This window comes from Lampetra fluviatilis, chromosome 64 (assembly GCF_964198595.1).
Source record: "Lampetra fluviatilis chromosome 64, kcLamFluv1.1, whole genome shotgun sequence".
Classification (NCBI taxonomy): domain Eukaryota; kingdom Metazoa; phylum Chordata; class Hyperoartia; order Petromyzontiformes; family Petromyzontidae; genus Lampetra; species Lampetra fluviatilis.
Window position 1 is genome coordinate 3,730,978 of NC_136338.1, and position 22,245 is coordinate 3,753,222.

The 22,245-nt window shown below is 57.8% G+C and overlaps 1 protein-coding gene across 1 annotated transcript in view; it reads left to right on the plus strand.

The window, feature by feature from the left end:
• Positions 1-22,245, plus strand: part of LOC144951969 (kinesin-like protein KIF18A) — a 167,634-nt gene that overhangs the window by 91,726 nt on the left and 53,663 nt on the right. Inside the window, exon 11 of the mRNA XM_078882341.1 lies at positions 3,329-3,494. Coding sequence (XP_078738467.1) covers positions 3,329-3,494 — 166 coding nt within the window. The remainder of the gene's footprint in view (positions 1-3,328; positions 3,495-22,245) is intronic.

Consider the following 22,245-nt stretch of genomic DNA (forward strand, 5'->3'; position numbering starts at 1 on the left):
CCGTGCCGTTCCCGCCCGGTGAAAGTGGGAGCTGCAACGCGTTTGGGCTAAGTCTCCCGTCCGTCCCGCCTGGACGCGGTGGGGAGTGTTGCCCCCTTCCTCGCGCGCGCGGGTTTCGTTCGTGCCCTCCTAGTTTTCTCGCACGCGCGCAATCGCACGCGTGTCGTTTTTTACTTGAGTTGGCTACGTTATCCGAATAAACGCACCTCCGTTGTTAGGGCATAGCGCAGAGGTCCTGCGATGCAGTTGCGTACATTTCCTCTGCTAGTCGTATACACAGGCACGTGCATCGGAGGTTCTTCAAGCACGTTCAGCGCCTCACGTGAATTTCGTCCACGCGGTCCCGCAATGCGACCGGCCCGGCAAAGCCCGCCGACCCCACGCGGAATCTTAACCCCCGGAATCGCGACGGCCGCTAAGTGGGATCCCGACGCCCCCCGACCCCGTAGCACTCTGGAAGGGGATTACTTCTTCCGCGCGAGAGCCTCCGGGGCTTGCGTGCGTGCGTGCGTCCGCCCGCGCGCGCAGCGTTTAATCCGCCGACGCGTTAACCCACGGCGACCCAGGAAATGAGCCGACTTACCGCCCCCCCCCCCCACTTCCCTCTCCCCATCACCGTAAACGTTCCCCGCGGGTTTTTAGGGTTTAGGGTTGCCGTCGCTCTCCCGCTCTCTCCCTTTCGGCCGCCGCCAGCGCCGCTTTGCCCTCGTCGTGTTTACAGGAAGCCGGAGAGAGTGCTTCCGAAAAAAAGGAATCAACTTGCGCGCGGCCTGCCGCCGTCGCCGCCCGTTTGCTTGGCCGTGAGCGGGCACCGTAATCCGATTAGCGCTCGGAAATTGGCTCGGTGAAGTGGCGGCGGTGGGCTCCTGAACCCGGCCGCCTGACGTCCACCCGCCCGCCCGCCCGCGACGGCCCGTGCTAAACGCCGGGTTTGCCCCCAATTACCGGAGGACTTAACCCATGCCGTTGAGAGGGCTCACGTTGTGGCTACCGGCGATTCCACCTCGCCCGCCCGCGTGCCCTCGCGCTCGTTGAGAAGAGTTCCCCCTTTCATCTTCTTGGTTCTTTCGGTAAAGTCACGTAGAATGGAAATAATAAAATAAAAACATTAAATAATTCTCGCGACGTTTCGGCCACAACGCAAGCGGCCGTCCTCAGGTGGAGAACAGGTCTGTCGAGAAGACAGTCTGTTCTCCACCTGAGGACGGCTGCTTGCGTTGTAGCCGAAACGTCGTGAGAATTGTATTTTATAATGTTTTATTTATATTATTTTATTATTTCCATTCTACGTGACTTTACCAAAAGAACCAAGAAGATGAATCCCTGCAGTCACGAAAGCTTTAAATCGAATGTTCCCCCTTTGACGGTCGGAGAGCCCCTTCTGGCCCGCCCGATGGGTTGTGCGTTGCCTGGCGTGGTTTCACGACGCGTCAGCCGGGGGTAACCGATGTCCGACGTTCCGCTCCCCCTTGCCGGCGTCTCGGTCGCTGCGGCGGCCTCGTCCTTCACCGCACGGTGGAGCGCGACGTCGTGACGCGCTGCCGAACGGCGCACGGCATCACCGCACAACCTGCGTCTGTACTCGCTGCGTCACCGCTCTCCCTGTTCCTCCGCTCTCCCTGTCCCTCCGCTCTCCCTGTGTCTCTGCTCTCCCTGTCCCTCCGCTCTCCCTGTCCCTCCGCTCTCCCTGTGTCTCTGCTCTCCCTGTCCCTCCGCTCTCCCTGTGTCTCCGCTCTCCCTGTCCCTCCGCTCTCCCTGTCCCTCTGCTCTCCCTGTCCCTCCGCTCTCCCTGTGTCTCTGCCCTCCCCGCTGGAGTTATTCCACCCGTGCCTTTTGTGCGTTTTGTGCGATCTCAGTAATTTCGGGTTCCCGTTGGCTTTCATTATTTTTCCGTCAGAAAAGCGTCATCATCGTCGTCACTCTTAGCCGGTATGTGTTGTGTATTTTATTTATTGGCCTTGACTTTTAAGAGGTTCCAACAACAAATGTATTTATGCTGCAAATCAGTTCCCCTAAGTGCCTGACTGCGGCCGCTGCGTATTTTTACGTGTACGCGCCGCAGGTATCCACACGTGTGTGTTTGTGTATGTGTGTGTGTGTCTGTCCATACACAGACACGTATGTGTGTGTCTGTCCATACACAGACACGTATGTGTGTGTCTGTCCATACGTGTATGGGGAGCGGTAGTGTAGCGGTTAGCGCTAGGCCGCGCCACGAACCCGGCAGCCTGGGTTCGATTCCCGCTCACGGCCAACACCAGTGACGATTATCTGAACCGGTCATGGGCCTCCTCCTCCGGGTCGACTCCGCCTGAAATGAGTACCTGGTGCGGTGTGTAAACATCGCCTCTAGGGAGACAAAGGCGGTCGGGCGTGGTGTTGGCCACCCACCCCCTCGTGTGCCGTGCCGGCCTTCATAGGTGCTGTTCGCTGACAGCACTTGCCCCAACAGTCTGTTAAGGCTATACGGGGGATCTTTGTCTTTGTATGTGTGTGACTGCGAAACGTAGACTCCCCTCTCTCTCCCCCCTTATGGAACATCTTCGCCGATTAGAAACATTTAGACTGGCCTGCCTACGATCCATCCTGGGTTTAACCTGGATGGATTGTGTGAGGAGCTCACAAATCCTCGAAAGATCTCGACAAAGTCCCATCGGTGAGCTCCTCCGGCAGGCAAGGCTGCGTTGGCTGGGTCATGTAGCCCGCATGCCCAGCCACCGCATGCCTAAACAGCTTTTGTTAGGCCGGGGCTAAATGGGGGTTAAACGGGTGCGGCACGGGCTAGAGAAGAGATGGAGTGATGTGGTACAGGAGGACGTGGAGCTGAGTGGACTTGCCGATGACTGGTACCAGCGGTGTCAAGATCGGCCTCAGTGGAGGAGGCTCGTGAAAGACGCCACTGCGCAGTTGGAGGCAGTCGCCCTACAACAACAACGAAGGGCGGAGGAGCGATGCTCACAACAACGAGCGGAGGGCCGGGTGGCTAAAACGCAGCGAGTTGGCACAGTAGGGGGGCACAGGTCGTGCATCGGCCCAGCCATCTCAGTCGACCCGTGGCACCTGCTGGGTCTGTCCCGTGACCTCCTGCCAGCGGGAGTTCGGCACTTCGCGTGCACCTAGCCTGGCACAAGCGCCGTGGCGGCGTCACCGCCACTTGGTGGCGAACGGCGGTTGTTGTCGTCGTCTAACTGCGTGTGTGCGACTGCGTGGAGCGTAAGCGCAGTGGTTCACGGCTGCCCTCCTGCCCGCCCCTGAGGTCGACTTCGCCTCGCGACCTTTGCCCCCGTCTCCGTCTCTAAATATTCATCTTTTGACGACTCGTGCGCAGGCTGCGTTCGCTGCTCGGCGGCGTGCTGGAGGAGCGCCGCTCGGTCCGCCAGGAGCTGCTGCACGTGGATTCGCAGCTCAAGGAGATGGCGCTGAGGAGCCACCAGCGGGAGCGCGACCAGGCCCGCGTGTGCCTGCTCTGCGACGACCACCGCACCGTCGACAAGGTGCGCTCGCCACCGCCCCACTCGCCTGCCCGCTCGCCTGTCTCCTGTCCATCTCCCTACTTGTCCCTCCCTCCCTGGGCACGCCTCCCCCAATCTTCCGTCGCCAGAGGTCGCAATCGGGTACCCGATACCCGTACCCTACCCGATACCGTTTGCGACCCTGGTGCGGCCGCGTACGGGTAGGCCGTGAGTCACCGGTGAGTCACCGTTTGTCACTCATTTCCCAACGTCTTGTCTCTTCTCACGATTCAAGTTCCTAGAATCAACCCACCCGCGCCTGCAACATGGCTTCATCCCAGAGGTCGCAATCGGGTACCCGATACCCGTTCCCTACCCGATACCCGGCAGGGTACGGGTACCCGATTGCGACCCTGGTGCGGCCGGGTACGGATAAGGAATCAAAACCCGTTTGCGACCTCTGTCCGTCGACCTTCTCCGCTACACCCCCCCTCGCCCTCTCTCTCCCCCCGCCCCCTCGTCCTCCCCCACCCCCCGCTCGCCTTCTCCCCTCTGACCCCTGTCCCATCCCCCATCCTGCCCCCCCCCCCCACTTTTCTTCACCCCCTTCTGCCTCCCCGTTTCCTGTCCATCCCCTGCTGTACCCCCCCCTTGCCTGCTCCCCCCTCCCCCCTTGCCTGCTCCCCCCTCCCTTGCCTGCTCCCCCCTCCCCCCTTGCCTGCTCCCCCCCCTTGCCTGCTCCCCCCTCACTTGCCTGCTCCCCCCCCCTTGCCTGCTCCCCCCCCCCCCCCCCTTGCCTGCTCTCCCCTCCATCTCCCCTTCTTCCTCTCCCCCCGTCTCCCTTTTTCCTGCCCCACCCCCACCCCTTCCTTCTGTGCCCCCCCCCTCCCCCCCCCCCGCTTACCTGCCCCCCATTTCTCTTGTTCCACCCCACCCACCCCTCCCCCCCCCCCAACTTCTGTTGCCCACCATTTGCCTGCCCCACCCACCCCCCCCTTCTCCCCACCGGTGCCGTTTGGCGGAGCGCTCGGCACGGCACGTGGGGAGGCGGGGCCTGCGGTGTTAAACGCGCGAGTTCATTAGGCGCAAACGAGCGACGCCTCGTTAGGCGTGCGCACGACACCTGCTTGTTAGGCGGCGGCGGCGGCGGCGGCGGTGACGGTGACGGTGAGTCAGCGCGCGATCATTTACGGTGGGCGCCGGTCGTCACGTTGATCGCGTTTGCCACCACCGCCGCTAATTGGATTTTTTTTGTTTTTTTGTCGTCGACGGGGCGAAAGTTTGCGCTCGTTATTTTCCGCGCCCTTCTTTTTTTTTTCTCCCTCTTCTGTTCTCTCTCTCTCTCTCTCTTCCCCCCCCGCACGACGGCGTTGTGGGGGGCCGTTGGGTTTGATTGCTTTTTTGTCCGGCGGGATGGCCGCAGCGCTACCCGGCGAGGGGGTCTCCGCCTCGGTTCGCCCGCGAGCGGATCAATTGCTCCCCCACGTTCACCGCATTCGGCCTCACGCGGCCGAGAAATACAACCGCCCCACTCCAGTCACTCACGTCGCCGGTGGCCAGTCATCTCCCTGTCCCGCTTCTGTTGCTACTCCCGCGGTTACCGCCACCGTTAAATTTGCTCTCGTTAATGCCTCCAACTTTGTCGAGGGCTCGGGCGGTCTGGACGCTGACCGTTTCGTCGCGACTTGCACACTCTGCTGAAACTCTCTCATTCACCCACCCACTCACCAACCCGCTCACTCAGCTACTCATCACGTCAAACTCACACAAACCACTCCACTTACCCACTCACCTGTTCCCGCACTCACCCGCTCACCTGTTCACTCACTCACTCACTCACCCGTCCACTCACCTGTTCGCTCGCTCGCTCACTCACGCACCTCTTCACCGGTTCAGATAATTGTCACTGATGAGGAAATCGAGCTTGGTTCTCTGGGTTCGTTAGCCTCAGCACGCTAACCGCTGCACTCCCGCTCCCCATATATACAACTGCACGCACATATTTACACACGCACTCAACCACTTGCTTAACCACATGCGTAACTTCAATCGCACACTAACACGTAGTCTCTACCGCACACAATGTCAAAAGATATCCCCGCATAGCCTTCCACAGGCAACTCGCATAAGCGTTGTTGGTGAGTACCTATTAAGACCGGCACGGCGCACGAAGTGGGGTTAGCTTCTCTTCACTCGCAGCTGACGTTTAGCCGCGTCCAGGAATCGAACTCAGGCCTCCAGGTTCGGAGTGCAGTGTGCTGTTACCTGCGCCACCGCTCCCCCCATAGGCTTGAGTCAGCCTAGCGGAGGCGGTGGGCAAACGAAAATAGCAGGAATAGGCGGCCTTTTTCAAATTCGGTTAAAGAAAAAAACACGAAACTTATTCACCGCTAATGGGCACCGCGTGGCGAGTCCAGGACGGTGATGGGCCTTCATGAATGACGTCACGAAGCTGTCACGTGACGAGCCACGGGCGGCTACCGAGCTGTACGTTGCAGATCCCTTGGCCTAGTGGAGGCTCAAGACCGCTCCCCACACACACACGTTGAACCACACACACACACGTTGAACCACACACACACACACACGTCAACCACACACACACACACACGTTCAATCACACACACACACGTTCAATCACACACACACACACACGTCAACCACACACACACACACGTTCAACCACACACACACACACGTTCAATCACACACATACGTTCACACACACACGTTCAACCACACACACACACACGTTCAGCCACACACACACACACGTTCATTCACATACATGCGTTCAAACACACACACACGTTCAACCATACACACACGTCAACCACACACACACACACACACACGTTCAACCACACACACACACACACACGTTCTACCACACACACACACGTTCAGCCACACACACACACACACGTTCAAGCACACACACACACGTTCAGCCACAAACACACACACGCTCAACCACACACACACACGTTCAGCCACACACACACACGTTTAACCACACACACACACACCAAACACACACATACACACACGTTCAACCACACACGTTCAACCACATACACACACGTCAACCACACACACACACACACGTTCCACCACACACACGTTCAACCACACACACACACGTTCAACCACGCACACACGTTCTACCACACACACACGTTCTACCACACACTCACACCCAACCACACGCACACGTTCAACCACACACACACGTTCTACCACACACACACACGTTCAGCCACACACACACGTTCAAGCACACACACACACGTTCAGCCACACACACACACGCTCAACCACACACACACACGTTTAACCACACACACAGACGCCAAACACACACACACGTCAACCACACACACACGTTCAACCACACACACACGTTCAACCACACACACACACACACGTCAACCACACACACACGTTCAACCACACACACACACGTTCAACCACACACACACACACGTTCAACCACACACACACACACACGTCAACCACACACACACACACCCACCAACAGAACCACACATACTCAACCATACACACACGTTCAACCACACACACACACACCCACCCACACACACACACGTTCAAGCACACACACACACGCTCAACCACACACACACACACCCGCTCAACCACACACACACACACCCGCTCAACCACACACACACACACGCGCTGCTTCTTCTCTCACAAACTCGGCGGCCTCCGCTGCAAGCGCCTCACTCGTGCGCTTGGCTCATTAGCGGAGTGCGAATGGGAGCCGGTTGCACTTTCAGACGGCTCGCTCGCTCACACGTGCGCACGCACGCACGCACGCGCACCTTGGCCCCCGCCCGTGTGTAGGGGGGGGTGGTGGTGGCAAATCCCGTGCGGGGAGTCAGTGACGCGTTACAAACGTGCACCGGGGAGCCCTATTAATAAACCAGGTGGTCATGTCGCAGAAATAGAGATCACAGCCACGTTCCTGTCTCCTCATCCTCCTCCTCCCTCATCCTCCTCCTCGTCATCTTTGCGCAAAATGTGCGATCCTCTCTGCGGCTGTTGTCGTTGGGTATTGAGGAGGTAACGCCCGGCGTGGCGACGGGCGGGGGGGGGGGGTCGCGGGGTGCGGTGTCGTGAGAGAGAGGATGGGGGAGCGGCGGGCGGGGGGAGGTGGGGGGCCCTTGTGATTTCAAGGTCGTTAGGTCAGGTAACAGATTTGGCTTTTGGGTGTCGTTTGAGACATTGTATACAATGGGGTTTAACCGTCGTCATCATCATCATCGTCGGTGGCGAAATCACCATCGTCAATGTTTCGTTTTTTGACGTAATTGGCCCGCACAGGCGGCTGTGTTGGGGAGCTTTACCGGGCAACGTGACCCGCGGATGGTGACGCACGTGGCTGGGAGACGGGCGCGGAACGCACGCGCCTAAATGATTAAACGCGGCACAAACGGTCCAAGACGTCCCGTTGGTGCAGGACCCCCGCGCTCGTAGACACTCGGCGGCGGGCAGAGGTCGCAACCGGGTACCCGATACCCGGTCTCTACCCGATACCCGGCTACCCGTACCCGGCCGGGTACGGGTACGGGTACCCGTTTGCGACCCTGGTGCGGCCGGGTACGGGTACGGGTAAGGAATTTAAACCCGTTTGCGACCTCTGGCGGAGCGGCCGCCTCCAAATGCGCGTGGCGCCGGGCGTACCGCCGGGTTCGATTCACCGCTGCTCCCCAATAACACGCACGCACGTGTTTGTTTTGTTTGAGTTTTTAGATTAAATTAATTGTGCTTGGGCACCACTCGCCATCGCAGCGGCAGCAGCACCCAATCATTTGAAAGGGCACCCCCAGTGGCCGGTGGCGGGGGGGGCGGGCGATTTCTGCTCTCCGCCATACCCGTACCCTACCCGAAATGAGTGACAAACGGTGACTCACCAGTGACTCACGGCCTACCCGTACCCGTACCCGGCCGCACCAGGGTCGCAAACGGCTACCCGTACCCGGCCGGGTACGGGTAGCCGGGTATCGGGTAGGGTACGGGTATCGGGTACCCGGTTGCGACCTCTGCGTTCCGCTCGCCACCTTACCGAGACTCGGGGCGTAGCAAGCGGGGGGGGGGGGATGATGCGAGCGTAAAGCCCACGGATCCACAGAGCACGCGTACGCTTTGGCCCTTAATATATATATAAAACAATCTTTAACCACCGCTTCCCACCACCCCCGCCACCCCGAGAGAGAATCGCGACGAATGAATTCCGCCGTCAAGTGGCCGCGTGGGCACCCGGCGGGCGGCGCTGGGGCTTCGTTCCGAATCGATGCGTTTTGTTTTTTTGACCGTCTCGAGGATTAATATCGCACGCGTGCCCACGTTCGTCCTCTCCGGAGACGTCCGCACGCCTGGAGGTTGCGTGGGAACGGTCGCTCTGCTCGTTCGCTCGCTCGCCTGCGACCTCCGACCCCTCTCCCGCTCGCTCGCCCGGCAGCGACCTCCGACCCCTCTCGCTCGCCCGCCAGCGACCTCCGACCCCTCTTGCTCGCCCAGCAGCGACCTCCGACCCCTCCCCGTCTCGCTTGCCCAGCAGCGACCTCCGACCCCTCTCCCGCTCGCTCGCCCGCCAGCGACCTCCGACCCCTCTTCCGCTCGCTCGCCCGCCAGCGACCTCCGACCCCTCTCCCTCTCGCTCGCCCAGCAGCGACCTCCGACCCCTCTCCCGCTCGCTCGCCCAGCAGCGACCTCCGACCCCTCTCCCTCTCGCTCGCTCAGCAGTGACCTCCGACCCCTCTCTCGCTCGCTCGCCCACCAGCATTCGTCTCCCCTCTACCGCTCGCCCTCTGGTCGTCCCTCGCTCACGACTCTGCGCGATTCACTTCCACGAAGGAGGGTGGGGGCGGGCGGGACAGGCATCGTCGCTACTCCAGACGCGACCGCCTGGCTCATCAACCGCCTCGATGTGAAAGGAAAGCTGTTAAATTTCGTGACTGCAGCGATTCATCTTCTTGCTGTTGCTCTCCATCAACGTGAAGCCACGTGGATAAGATCGCCCCGCCCGCCTGCCCGCCCGCCCGCCCTCAATCTCGATGTGAAGCTTTCGTGACTGCAGGAATCCATACTCTTTGTTTCTTTCGGTAAAGTCACGTGGGCGATTTGCTCGCCCGCTCGCTCATCCCTCTCCACCTCCTCCCTCCTCCTCTCCCGCTCGCTCTAACGACGCTCGCATCCTTAGCGCGCTCGATCTCTTCCGTCATCCCTCGCTCTCCTACCCACCTGGTGAAGAGCAGGTGTTGCATGGGGGTTGGGGGGGGGGGCTGCGGGGGGCGTGGGGTGGTGATGAGGAGGGGGCGTGGGGTCTGGGGGGAGGGGCGATGTAGAGCGGGGGGGGGGGGGTGGGAGGGAGGGTGCAGCAGTCAAAATCCTCCGTTAATTATTTTCAGAGTTCGCACTGGGGGCAAGTTAATTTATTTCAAGTTAAGTCTGAAATGCGATCCCTCGATAATAATAATAATGGACTTTTGATTATTTATTTTCTGCCGAGCCAAGTCTCCTCATCTCTCGTTTTTTTTTCTGTTCATTGCCGGAGCTTAAAATAACAACGGCGATCTGGAGCGGCCACCCCCCACGCCTCTCCCCGGGGTGACTTAACAACCTGGCAGCGGAGAGGAGAGACCGCGGGGGGCACGGCCTCCCTGCCTGCCCTCCCTGCCCTCACTCCCTCCCTCCCTGCCCTTCCTCCCTCCCCTCCCTCTATGCCCTCCCTCCCCTCCCTCCCTGCCCTTCTTCCCCTCCTTCACTCCCCTCCCTCGCCCACCACCCCCCCCCCCCCCCCCTGAACATCGACGGAGCAGCAGGATGTGGTAGACTTGAAGCTTTCGTGACTGCAAGGATTCATACTCTTGGTTCTTTCGGTAAAGTCACGTAGGTAAAAAATGAAATAAAAATTAATAAAATTTTTTTTTTTTTAACTCACTGATTTATTAATTTTAATTTCATTTTTTACCTACGTGACTTTACCGAGAGAACTAAGAGTATGGCAGGATGTGGCTCGCGGCCGTTGAGTTGAATTAAAGCGGCGAATTAGCGAAACACGGCGGGCTCCGTTTGAAATTCGCTCCCCCCCCGCCCCGCCTCCAATTTGCGCCGTAATATAATCCATCGCTTTCCGTTTGCGGCCCGGCCGCAGAATTGCCTTAATCTCATTAGGTCCGTGGCACCGGCGTTTGCAAACACCACGCCGCCCCCCCCCCACCCACGTTCGCGCCCCCCGTTCGGGGGTCTCCCGCGCCTGCACTCGCCGGCGCGCGTGCCGATAAATTTGTCCGGGCGCTGAGCCTAAGAGTCAACACCGGCGTGCGTTGATGTGCGTGCGACGGCGGTGGCATGGACGCGGATTGGCTGCGGGATTAATATGAGCAATATCGAGTTGCTCCTCGGCTGGCTCGCTCGCTCGCACGGGATGATGAGTCACGGCGATGACAGTGAGTTACTGCCGCCCCCCCCCCTCCCGCCCCCCGCCGCGCCATCTCCACCCCGGGCCTCTGGGGACCCAGCTCGTTAGGAGTTGCGCCCACCGCCGTGGAAGGCGGGGTGGGGGGATTGTGTGGCGCGCGTCTGCGTTGTTGTGCGTGGGTGTCGGCAAATGGATGCCTGGTGCGGTGAGTACATTTGGCCGCTGGGGAGACAAAGGTGGCCGGTTGCGGCGCCGGTCTTCCACGCTCCACTTTGTGCGGCCGTGCCGGCCTTCACAGGTGCTGCTCGCTAACAGCACTTGCCCAAGAGGCTGTTGAGGCTATCGGGGGATCTTTGTCTTTTGTGTGTCTTTGTGTGTCTGGCCTTAACGTGCACATAGCCTGGCACAAGCGCCGCGGTGACCTCGCCGCCGCTCGGTGGCGAATGGCGGTAGTTATCGTGTCTGCGTGTGCATCTCCGTCTCGTTGTGGTTGTATACGTGTGTGTGTGTGTAGGCGCTTGCTAATAGCGCCCGCCTCAACAGTCTGTCGGAGGCTATACGGGGGAACGTTGTTTTGTGTCTGCGTGGAGTGGTAACCGTCAGCGGTGTGGTGACACCCTGCCCCACCGGCCAACCTCGGTGAACTGCTCCTGTATTTTTTGAACGCGCTTGCACCCATCCCCACCGCCCCGTCCCTCACCACCCTTTTCGCCGGTGCGGGTCGAGCGAGCCGGCTAAGCGAGGAGTCGCTCGCGGATCTGTACCGGACCCGGGCGGCGGCGTCGGCAACCGCCGTCGTCGGCTCTCCCGGAGCAGATGCGCCGGCGATGACGCATCCGGCGTGCCTCGGGAGGGCCCGCCCGCCCCCCCCCAGGAGTTGCCACTCGTCGTGACGCACGTCGGCACGGCGAGCGGCGCTCCCGATCGCACGCACGCCGCGCCCGCCGTGCCCGCCTCGGAGCGAGCGTCTCGGGCGCGCCTCCGGGCCTCCACGGCTCCGGCAAAAAAAGCTAAATGAAGACAAAAAATCGAATGATAATATCCCTTCCCCTCTTCAACCATTATATATACGGAGTGGTAGCTCTTGTAATCTCTCATTTACGTGATACAGCTGTCATGGCTGTGACGGTTCCACCTGAAGACGGAAGCTTGTGTTGCCTCCGAAACGTCGTGAATTTTTATTTTATTTTACTTTTATTAATTTTAATGTTTTTACCTACGTGACTTTACCGAAAAAACCTAAGAATATGAATCCTTGCAGTCACGAAAGCTTCAAATCTAGAATATCCTCCTTATTACAATGCCGGTGACTGCTTCCACGACGAGATCACGGCCTCGGTACGGCCAGGACGCGGCTGCTACCGGGGCCAGACGGGGCGGCCACGATCGCCGCGGATTTTGATGGCCGAGCGATTTGCCCCGAGCTTGGCGCTCGTCGCAAGCGGGGGGGATTTAGAGCCGTAGCCAGCAGTGCTGCCCGAGGTTTGTTTCTCTCCCCCCACCACCACCACCTCCCTTTAGCAGCTGAAACGGGTGTTGAACATCGAGCGAGCGTTGAGGCGGTGCCCACATCAACTTTCGGCGGGCCCGGAGCCGGTGGTGGAATTAGAAAAAGGCCCTCCCCCCCCCCCCCCCCCCCCAGCTGGTAAGAGCCCAGAGTGAGGGGGGGGAGTCCTTGAGGGCAACTCAATGGAGGGTTTGGGGGTGCGGGGGGCAAGGCACCAGCATGGCAGAGAAACTGGGCGCGGTGCTCGAAGGCGCCGTTGCTCAGTTTCGCACAGCCAGAGAAGAAGCCCACAGGTCGCCCAACCCCAGCCGGTGCCTGGATAGCGGCTGAATCGGCGAGCGAGGGAACCCCCCTCCCCCCCTTCTCGCCCCCCCGGCGGAGAAAGAGAAAAGGGGGCGGTCGCCGCAGCTCAGCAGCCGGCCAACAGGAAGGAGAGGGGTGGAGCCCCCCCCCCCGGCAGGTGACGGGAGGTCTTCGCAAGGCCGTGGGGATGTCAGACGGTGGAGGGAGCAGCCGGCAGAGGTCGCAACCGGGTACCCGAGACCAGTACCCGACCCGATACCCGGCTACCCGTACCCAACCGGGTACGGGTACCCGTTTGCGACCCTGGTACGGCCGGGTACGGGTACGGGTAGGCCATGAGTCACTGGTGAGTCACCGTTTGTCACTCATTTCCCAACGTCTTGTCTCTTCTCACAATTCAAGTTCCTAGAATCAACCCACCCGCGCCTGCAACATGGCTTCATCCCAGAGGTCGCAATCGGGTACCTGTACCCTACCCGATACCCGGCCGGGTACGGATAGCCGGGTATCGGGTAGGGTATGGGTACCCGATTGTGACCCTGGTGCGGCCGGGTACGGGTAAGGAATCAAAACCCGTTTGCGACCTCTGCGGTGTGCCCGGTGGAGGGCGCCCGGCGCCCAGGGAGATCCGGGGAGTAACCCCTTCTCCACCGTGAGCACGCCATTCTCATGGCGGTGATCGGGGGGGTGGGGGGCGGTGGTGTGTGGCATTTTAGCAGGTGTGAAGGCCCCGTTGAGCCAGAAGCGACCTGGCGTGTCACATGTGACCGTAGCCAAGCACTGGAAGCGAGCACGTTTCTACATTCGGCGGGGGGGGGGGTGGGGGGGGGGGGAAACCAGTGGACCCAGAAGAGAAAATCCACGCGACCGTGGGGAGAGAGAGAGAAGAGAGAGAGAGAGATGCAAACTCCAAATCTACAGGTCCAAACCGCGCAACGTTTCCGTAGTGCCCGGCACACAGTGAGATTTTTTTCAATCGTTGCTAAGTCGGAGCACGTTGGTGACCACCTGTGAAGGGCGTTTATTTTAATTTTTACGCGCGAGTATAACTACAACCCTGCTTTTACTGACCCCCGACCCCGGGACGATCGATGGGCTTCGTCGCCAAACCTGCCCGACGTTAAAACCTCGCGAGCGAGAACCTCCCGAGAGTTGCCGTCTTCCGGCCGGCCCGCACACGGATAGCGAGCGCGTGCGTCCCATCGTGTCGCTCGTGGTGGGGGGCGGTGGTGGTGGGTGGGGGGCCTTCCCCGTGCCCGCCCCCCGCGGTGCATTACAGCGCCGTCGCGTTTGGCGCTACGCACGTAACACAGCGGCGGTCGTTTTTGCACGGGTCCCGACCTGCCCGGCCGCCTGGGGGAAAGTGTGCGCAGACACACGGAGGGACACACGGACACACGGACGGACACACGGACGGACAGACGCACGGAACGGACGGGTCTCCGCGGGTTTGGGTCGCCGCGCGCGGTGCCCGTCGCAGTACGTTCTGCGGCACGCGCGAGTTTCACTTTTTCGACCGCCGAGTTTTTTTGCTCTCATTCACGGCGTCAGCTCGCGCCAGCGAGGAAAACTTTCCCTTTAAGGTCAGGTGGTATTAGCATGCGTTGAGCAAATGCTGCGGCGCGGAGCCCTGGGTAGGTGACTCACCGGCACATCTCTCCCCCCTCTCTCTCTCTCTCTCGCGCTCTCTCGTTTTTTTTTTATTCGCCGACCGTCTGCCGGCGTGAATGATGATTTCTCACTTAAACATTCCTCCCTCCCTCCCCACCCGCGCGCCCGTCACCAAACCCCGGAGCTCTGCTTGGTTTAGGGTTTTAATCCGCGCTCGTTTTTTGTTCGGATGAGTGGCATTTTTTGGCGGCCTTTTTATTGCGCGCGCCGGCTTTGTAATCCGAGCCCGAGAAGCTCCGTTTAAACAGTATCATTAGCAGCTCTCGCGCTGGCTCGGGCGAGCTAGCATCGCCTCTCTCCTGCATATTGATACGTACCCCCAAGTGCCCCCCACACGCCCCCCACCCCCCCTCCTCCCCCTCGCTCGTGATTTACACGTTTGAAGTTTGTCTGGAAGAGCAGCTGCTGGACTAGCCAGCAAACAAATACAAAGATCCCCCGTATAGCCTTTACAGACTGTTGAGGGGCAAGTGCTGTTAGCGAGCACCGATGAAGGCCGGCAACGACCCACGAGGTTTTTGGGTGGCCAGCACCACGCGCGCCCGCCTTTGTCTCCCCAGTGGCGATGTTTATACATCGCACCAGGTGCTCAGATCTTTGGACTGGCCTCCTCTCGCGAATAGCGGCACAGGCTCTATTAGTCCAGCAGCGGCAGCAGCAGCAGCACGGTCCGCCTACTGCGACAAACCTTGGCAGGAGCCTCCTGAAAAGAGCGTCTTTGAGACTCGGCAGCGAGGCTTTTCCCGCGGTGAAACCGACCGCCAGCGTGGACACGCGAGCTCCGTTCGTTGGCTTTCTCCCCCCCCCCTCTGCCCTCCGACCCGTACGATTTATTTATTGTTGCTCCGCCAGGCCTCGACGTGACGTGAGCATTTAGCGGTGCAACGGCCGGCAAGCTGTCGGCCACCGGGAGATCTCATCGAGCCGGTCGGCGGTCACGGTTTGCCGATGGGCAGCTTTGTACGACGTGCGGTGGCGGGGGGGGGGTCAAGTGTGGGGGGGGATGCTGCTCCCACTTGGTCGAAGTCACACCTGGCAAGCGCGGAAGAAGAGGAGGCCGCATGCCGCAGTGGGGGAAGGACCCTTGTGCCTGCGTGCGATCGCGCGAGCGAGCTGTCTGCGGGGCTGCTGTGGTTTAGCTCTGCGTGCGCGCGCTGGTGCCCCGGGCAAGCGCCACCGCGTCTCTCTTTCAGGAGGGTGCGGGGTGGTCAGGTGCGGTGGTGGAGCAGCGGTGCGGGGGGGGGGGGGTGCAAGGCGCTACTGTGTGGCAGAGGTCGCAACCGGGTACCCGATACCCGTACCCTAACCGATACCCGGCTACCCGTACCCGGCCGGGTACGGGTAGGCCGTGAGTCACTGGTGAGTCACCGTTTTTCACTCATTTCGGGTAGGGTACGGGTAGGGAACGGGTAGCCGTTTGCGACCCTGGTGCGGCCGGGTACGGGTAAGGAATCAAAACCCGTTTGCAACCTCTGCTGTGTGGTAGTGGGTGGTAGTGGGTGGCGCACGGTGGCGCTAGGTGGTGCTAGGTAGCGCGTGGCGGTGTGTACGCAGCAGAGACGTAATTCCGGCCGGGCCGATCGATGGGAATGGCTTTAGGCCGCGGTGGTCCCCGCGGGCCGTGCGAGTGTGCGTCATCGGGGCCGCCGCGCCGCCCGTCGTTGACCCCGGCTGCTCGCACGGAGAGGCCCACGCGGCCCGGCCGCCACTCCTCCCCCCCACCGCGTCTCTCGGGGCCGCGTGGACACGGCCAGCTCGATCCCAACCTCCTCCTCCTCCTCCTCACTCCTCCTACTCACTCCTACTCACTCCTACTCACTCACTCCTACTACTCACTCCTACTCACTCCTCCTACTCACTCACTCCTACTCACTCACTCCTACTCACTCACTCCTCCTACTCACTCCTACTCACTCACTCCTACTCACTCACTCCTCCTACTCACTCCTACTCACTCACTCCTACTCACTCACTCCTACTCACTCACTCCTACTCACTCACTCCTACTCACTCACTCACTCCTACTCACTCACTCCTACTCACTCACTCCTACTCACTCACTCCTACTCACTCCTACTCACTCCTACTCACTCACTCCTACTCACTCCTACTCACTCCTACTCACTCACTCCTACTCACTCCTACTCACTCACTCCTACTACTCACTCCTACTCACTCACTCACTCCTCCTACTCACTCCTACTCACTCCTACTCACTCACTCACTCCTACTCACTCACTCCTACTCACTCCTACTCACTCACTCACTCCTACTCACTCCTACTCACTCACTCACTCCTACTCACTCCTACTCACTCCTACTCACTCCTACTCACTCACTCCTACTCACTCACTCCTCCTACTCACTCCTACTCACTCCTACTCACTCCTACTCACTCACTCACTCACTCCTACTCACTCACTCCTACTCACTCACTCACTCCTACTCACTCCTCCTACTCACTCCTACTCACTCACTCCTACTCACTCACTCACTCACTCCTCCTCCTACTCACTCACTCCTACTCACTCACTCCTACTCACTCCTACTCACTCACTCCTACTCACTCACTCCTACTCACTCACTCACTCACTCACTCCTCCTCCTACTCACTCACTCCTACTCACTCACGTCCTACTCACTCACTTCCTACTCACTCACTCCTACTCACTCACTCCTACTCACTCACTCCTCCTCCTCACTCACTCACTCCTACTCACTCACTCCTACTCACTCACTCCTACTCACTCACTCCTACTCACTCACTCCTACTCACTCACTCCTCCTCCTCACTCACTCACTCCTACTCACTCCTCCTACTCACTCACTCACTCCTACTCACTCACTCCTACTACTCACTCCTACTCACTCCTACTCACTCACTCCTACTCACTCACTCCTCCTACTCACTCCTACTCACTCACTCCTACTCACTCACTCACTCCTACTCACTCACTCCTACTCACTCACTCCTACTCACTCACTCCTACTCACTCACTCCTCCTACTCACTCACTCCTACTCACTCACTCCTACTCACTCCTACTCACTCCTACTCACTCACTCCTACTCACTCACTCACTCCTACTCACTCCTACTCACTCACTCCTACTCACTCACTCACTCCTACTCACTCCTACTCACTCACTCCTACTCACTCACTCCTCCTACTCACTCACTCCTACTCACTCACTCCTACTCACTCACTCCTACTCACTCACTCCTACTCACTCACTCACTCCTACTCACTCCTACTCACTCACTCCTACTCACTCACTCCTACTCACTCACTCCTACTCACTCACTCACTCCTACTCACTCACTCCTACTCACTCCTACTCACTCACTCCTACTCACTCACTCACTCCTACTCACTCCTACTCACTCCTACTCACTCCTACTCACTCCTACTCACTCACTCCTACTCACTCACTCACTCACTCCTACTCACTCACTCACTCACTCACTCCTACTCACTCCTCCTACTCACTCACTCACCCACTCCTACTCACTCACTCCTACTCACTCCTACTCACTCCTACTCACTCCTACTCACTCCTACTCACTCCTCCTACTCACTCCTACTCACTCCTACTCACTCCTCCTACTCACTCACTCACTCACTCCTACTCACTCCTACTCACTCACTCACTCACTTCCTACTCACTCACTCCTACTCACTCACTCCTACTCACTCACTCCTACTCACTCCTACTCACTCCTACTCACTCACTCACTCCTACTCACTCCTACTCACTCCTACTCACTCACTCCTACTCACTCCTACTCACTCACTCACTCCTACTCACTCCTACTCACTCCTACTCACTCCTACTCACTCACTCCTACTCACTCACTCCTACTCATTCCTACTCACTCCTACTCACTCACTCCTACTCACTCACTCCTACTCACTCCTACTCACTCACTCCTACTCACTCCTACTCACTCCTACTCACTCACTCACTCACTCCTACTCACTCCTACTCACTCACTCCTACTCACTCCTACTCACTCACTCCTACTCACTCACTCCTACTCACTCCTCCTACTCACTCACTCCTACTCACTCCTACTCACTCCTACTCACTCACTCCTACTCACTCCTACTCACTCCTACTCACTCACTCCTACTCACTCACTCCTACTCACTCCTCCTACTCACTCACTCCTACTCACTCACTCCTACTCACTCCTACTCACTCACTCCTACTCACTCACTCCTACTCACTCCTACTCACTCACTCCTACTCACTCCTACTCACTCACTCCTACTCACTCCTACTCACTCACTCCTACTCACTCACTCCTACTCACTCCTACTCACTCACTCACTCACTCCTACTCACTCCTACTCACTCACTCCTACTCACTCCTACTCACTCACTCCTACTCACTCCTACTCACTCACTCCTACTCACTCACTCCTCCTACTCACTCCTACTCACTCCTACTCACTCCTACTCACTCACTCCTACTCACTCCTACTCACTCACTCCTACTCACTCACTCCTACTCACTCCTACTCACTCCTACTCACTCACTCCTACTCACTCCTACTCACTCACTCCTACTCACTCACTCCTACTCACTCCTACTCACTCACTCCTACTCACTCCTCCTACTCACTCCTACTCACTCCTACTCACTCCTACTCACTCCTACTCACTCCTACTCACTCACTCCTACTCACTCACTCCTACTCACTCCTACTCACTCACTCCTACTCACTCACTCACTCCTACTCACTCCTACTCACTCACTCCTACTCACTCACTCACTCCTACTCACTCCTACTCACTCACTCCTACTCACTCACTCCTCCTACTCACTCACTCCTACTCACTCACTCCTACTCACTCACTCCTACTCACTCACTCCTACTCACTCACTCACTCCTACTCACTCCTACTCACTCACTCCTACTCACTCACTCCTACTCACTCACTCCTACTCACTCACTCACTCCTACTCACTCACTCCTACTCACTCCTACTCACTCACTCCTACTCACTCACTCACTCCTACTCACTCCTACTCACTCCTACTCACTCCTACTCACTCACTCCTACTCACTCACTCACTCACTCCTACTCACTCACTCACTCACTCCTACTCACTCACTCACTCACTCCTACTCACTCCTCCTACTCACTCACTCACCCACTCCTACTCACTCACTCCTACTCACTCCTACTCACTCCTACTCACTCCTACTCACTCCTACTCACTCCTCCTACTCACTCCTACTCACTCTTACTCACTCCTCCTACTCACTCACTCACTCACTCCTACTCACTCCTACTCACTCACTCACTCACTCACTCCTACTCACTCACTCCTACTCACTCACTCCTACTCACTCCTACTCACTCCTACTCACTCCTACTCACTCACTCACTCCTACTCACTCCTACTCACTCCTACTCACTCACTCCTACTCACTCCTACTCACTCACTCACTCCTACTCACTCCTACTCACTCCTACTCACTCCTACTCACTCCTACTCACTCACTCCTACTCATTCCTACTCACTCCTACTCACTCACTCCTACTCACTCACTCCTACTCACTCCTACTCACTCACTCCTACTCACTCCTACTCACTCCTACTCACTCACTCACTCACTCCTACTCACTCCTACTCACTCACTCCTACTCACTCCTACTCACTCACATCCTACTCACTCACTCCTACTCACTCCTCCTACTCACTCACTCCTACTCACTCCTACTCACTCCTCTACTCACTCACTCCTACTCACTCCTACTCACTCCTACTCACTCACTCTACTCACATCACTCCTACTCACTCCTCCTACTCACTCACTCCTACTCACTCACTCTACTCACTCCTACTCACTCACTCCTACTCACTCACTCCTACTCACTCCTACTCACTCACTCCTACTCACTCACTCCTACTCACTCACTCCTACTCACTCCTACTCACTCACTCCTACTCACTCACCTACTCACTCCTACTCACTCACTCACTCACTCCTACTCACTCCTACTCACTCACTCCTACTCACTCCTACTCACTCACTCCTACTCACTCCTACTCACTCACTCCTACTCACTCACTCCTCCTACTCACTCCTACTCACTCCTACTCACTCACTCCTACTCACTCCTACTCACTCACTCCTACTCACTCACTCCTACTCACTCCTACTCACTCACTCCTACTCACTCCTACTCACTCACTCCTACTCACTCCTACTCACTCACTCCTACTCACTCACTCCTACTCACTCCTACTCACTCACTCCTACTCACTCCTCTACTCACTCCTACTCACTCCTACTCACTCCTACTCACTCACTCACTCCTACTCACTCCTACTCACTCCTACTCACTCCTCCTACTCACTCCTACTCACTCCTACTCACTCACTCACTCCTACTCACTCCTACTCACTCCTACTCACTCACTCCTACTCACTCACTCACTCCTACTCACTCCTACTCACTCCTACTCACTCACTCCTACTCACTCACTCCTACTCACTCCTACTCACTCCTACTCACTCTTCCTACTCACTCATCTACTCACTCACTCCTACTCACTCCTACTCACTCTCCTACTCACTCCTACTCACTCCTACTCACTCACTCCTACTCACTCCTCTACTCACTCACTCCTACTCACTCACTCCTACTCACTCACTCCTACTCACTCACTCCTACTCACTCACTCCTACTCACTCCTACTCACTCCTACTCACTCACTCCTACTCACTCCTCTCCTACTCACTCACTCACTCCTACTCACTCCTACTCACTCCTCCTACTCACTCACTCACTCCTACTCACTCACTCTACTCACTCCTACTCACTCCTCCTACTCACTCACTCACTCCTACTCACTCCTACTCACTCACTCCTACTCACTCCTACTCACTCACTCCTACTCACTCACTCCTACTCACTCCTCCTACTCACTCACTCCTACTCACTCCTACTCACTCCTACTCACTCACTCCTACTCACTCCTCCTACTCACTCCTACTCACTCCTACTCACTCACTCCTACTCACTCCTCCTACTCACTCCTACTCACTCCTACTCACTCACTCCTACTCACTCACTCCTACTCACTCCTCCTACTCACTCACTCACTCACTCCTACTCACTCCTACTCACTCACTCCTACTCACTCCTACTCACTCACTCCTACTCACTCCTACTCACTCCTACTCACTCACTCCTACTCACTCCTACTCACTCACTCCTACTCACTCCTACTCACTCACTCCTACTCACTCCTACTCACTCCTACTCACTCACTCACTCACTCACTCCTACTCACTCCTACTCACTCCTACTCACTCACTCCTACTCACTCACTCACTCACTCCTACTCACTCCTACTCACTCACTCACTCCTCCTACTCACTCACTCACTCACTCCTACTCACTCTCCTACTCACTCACTCACTCCTACTCACTCACTCCTACTCACTCCTACTCACTCACTCACTCCTACTCACTCCTACTCACTCCTACTCACTCACTCCTACTCACTCACTCCTACTCACTCACTCCTACTCACTCCTACTCACTCACTCACTCCTCCTACTCACTCACTCCTACTCACTCACTCCTACTCACTCACTCCTACTCACTCCTACTCACTCCTACTCACTCCTACTCACTCCTACTCACTCCTACTCCTACTCACTCCTCCTACTCACTCACTCCTACTCACTCACTCACTCCTTCTCACTCACTCCTACTCACTCCTACTCACTCCTACTCCTACTCACTCACTCCTACTCACTCCTACTCACTCCTACTCACTCCTACTCACTCCTACTCACTCCTACTCCTACTCACTCCTCCTACTCACTCACTCC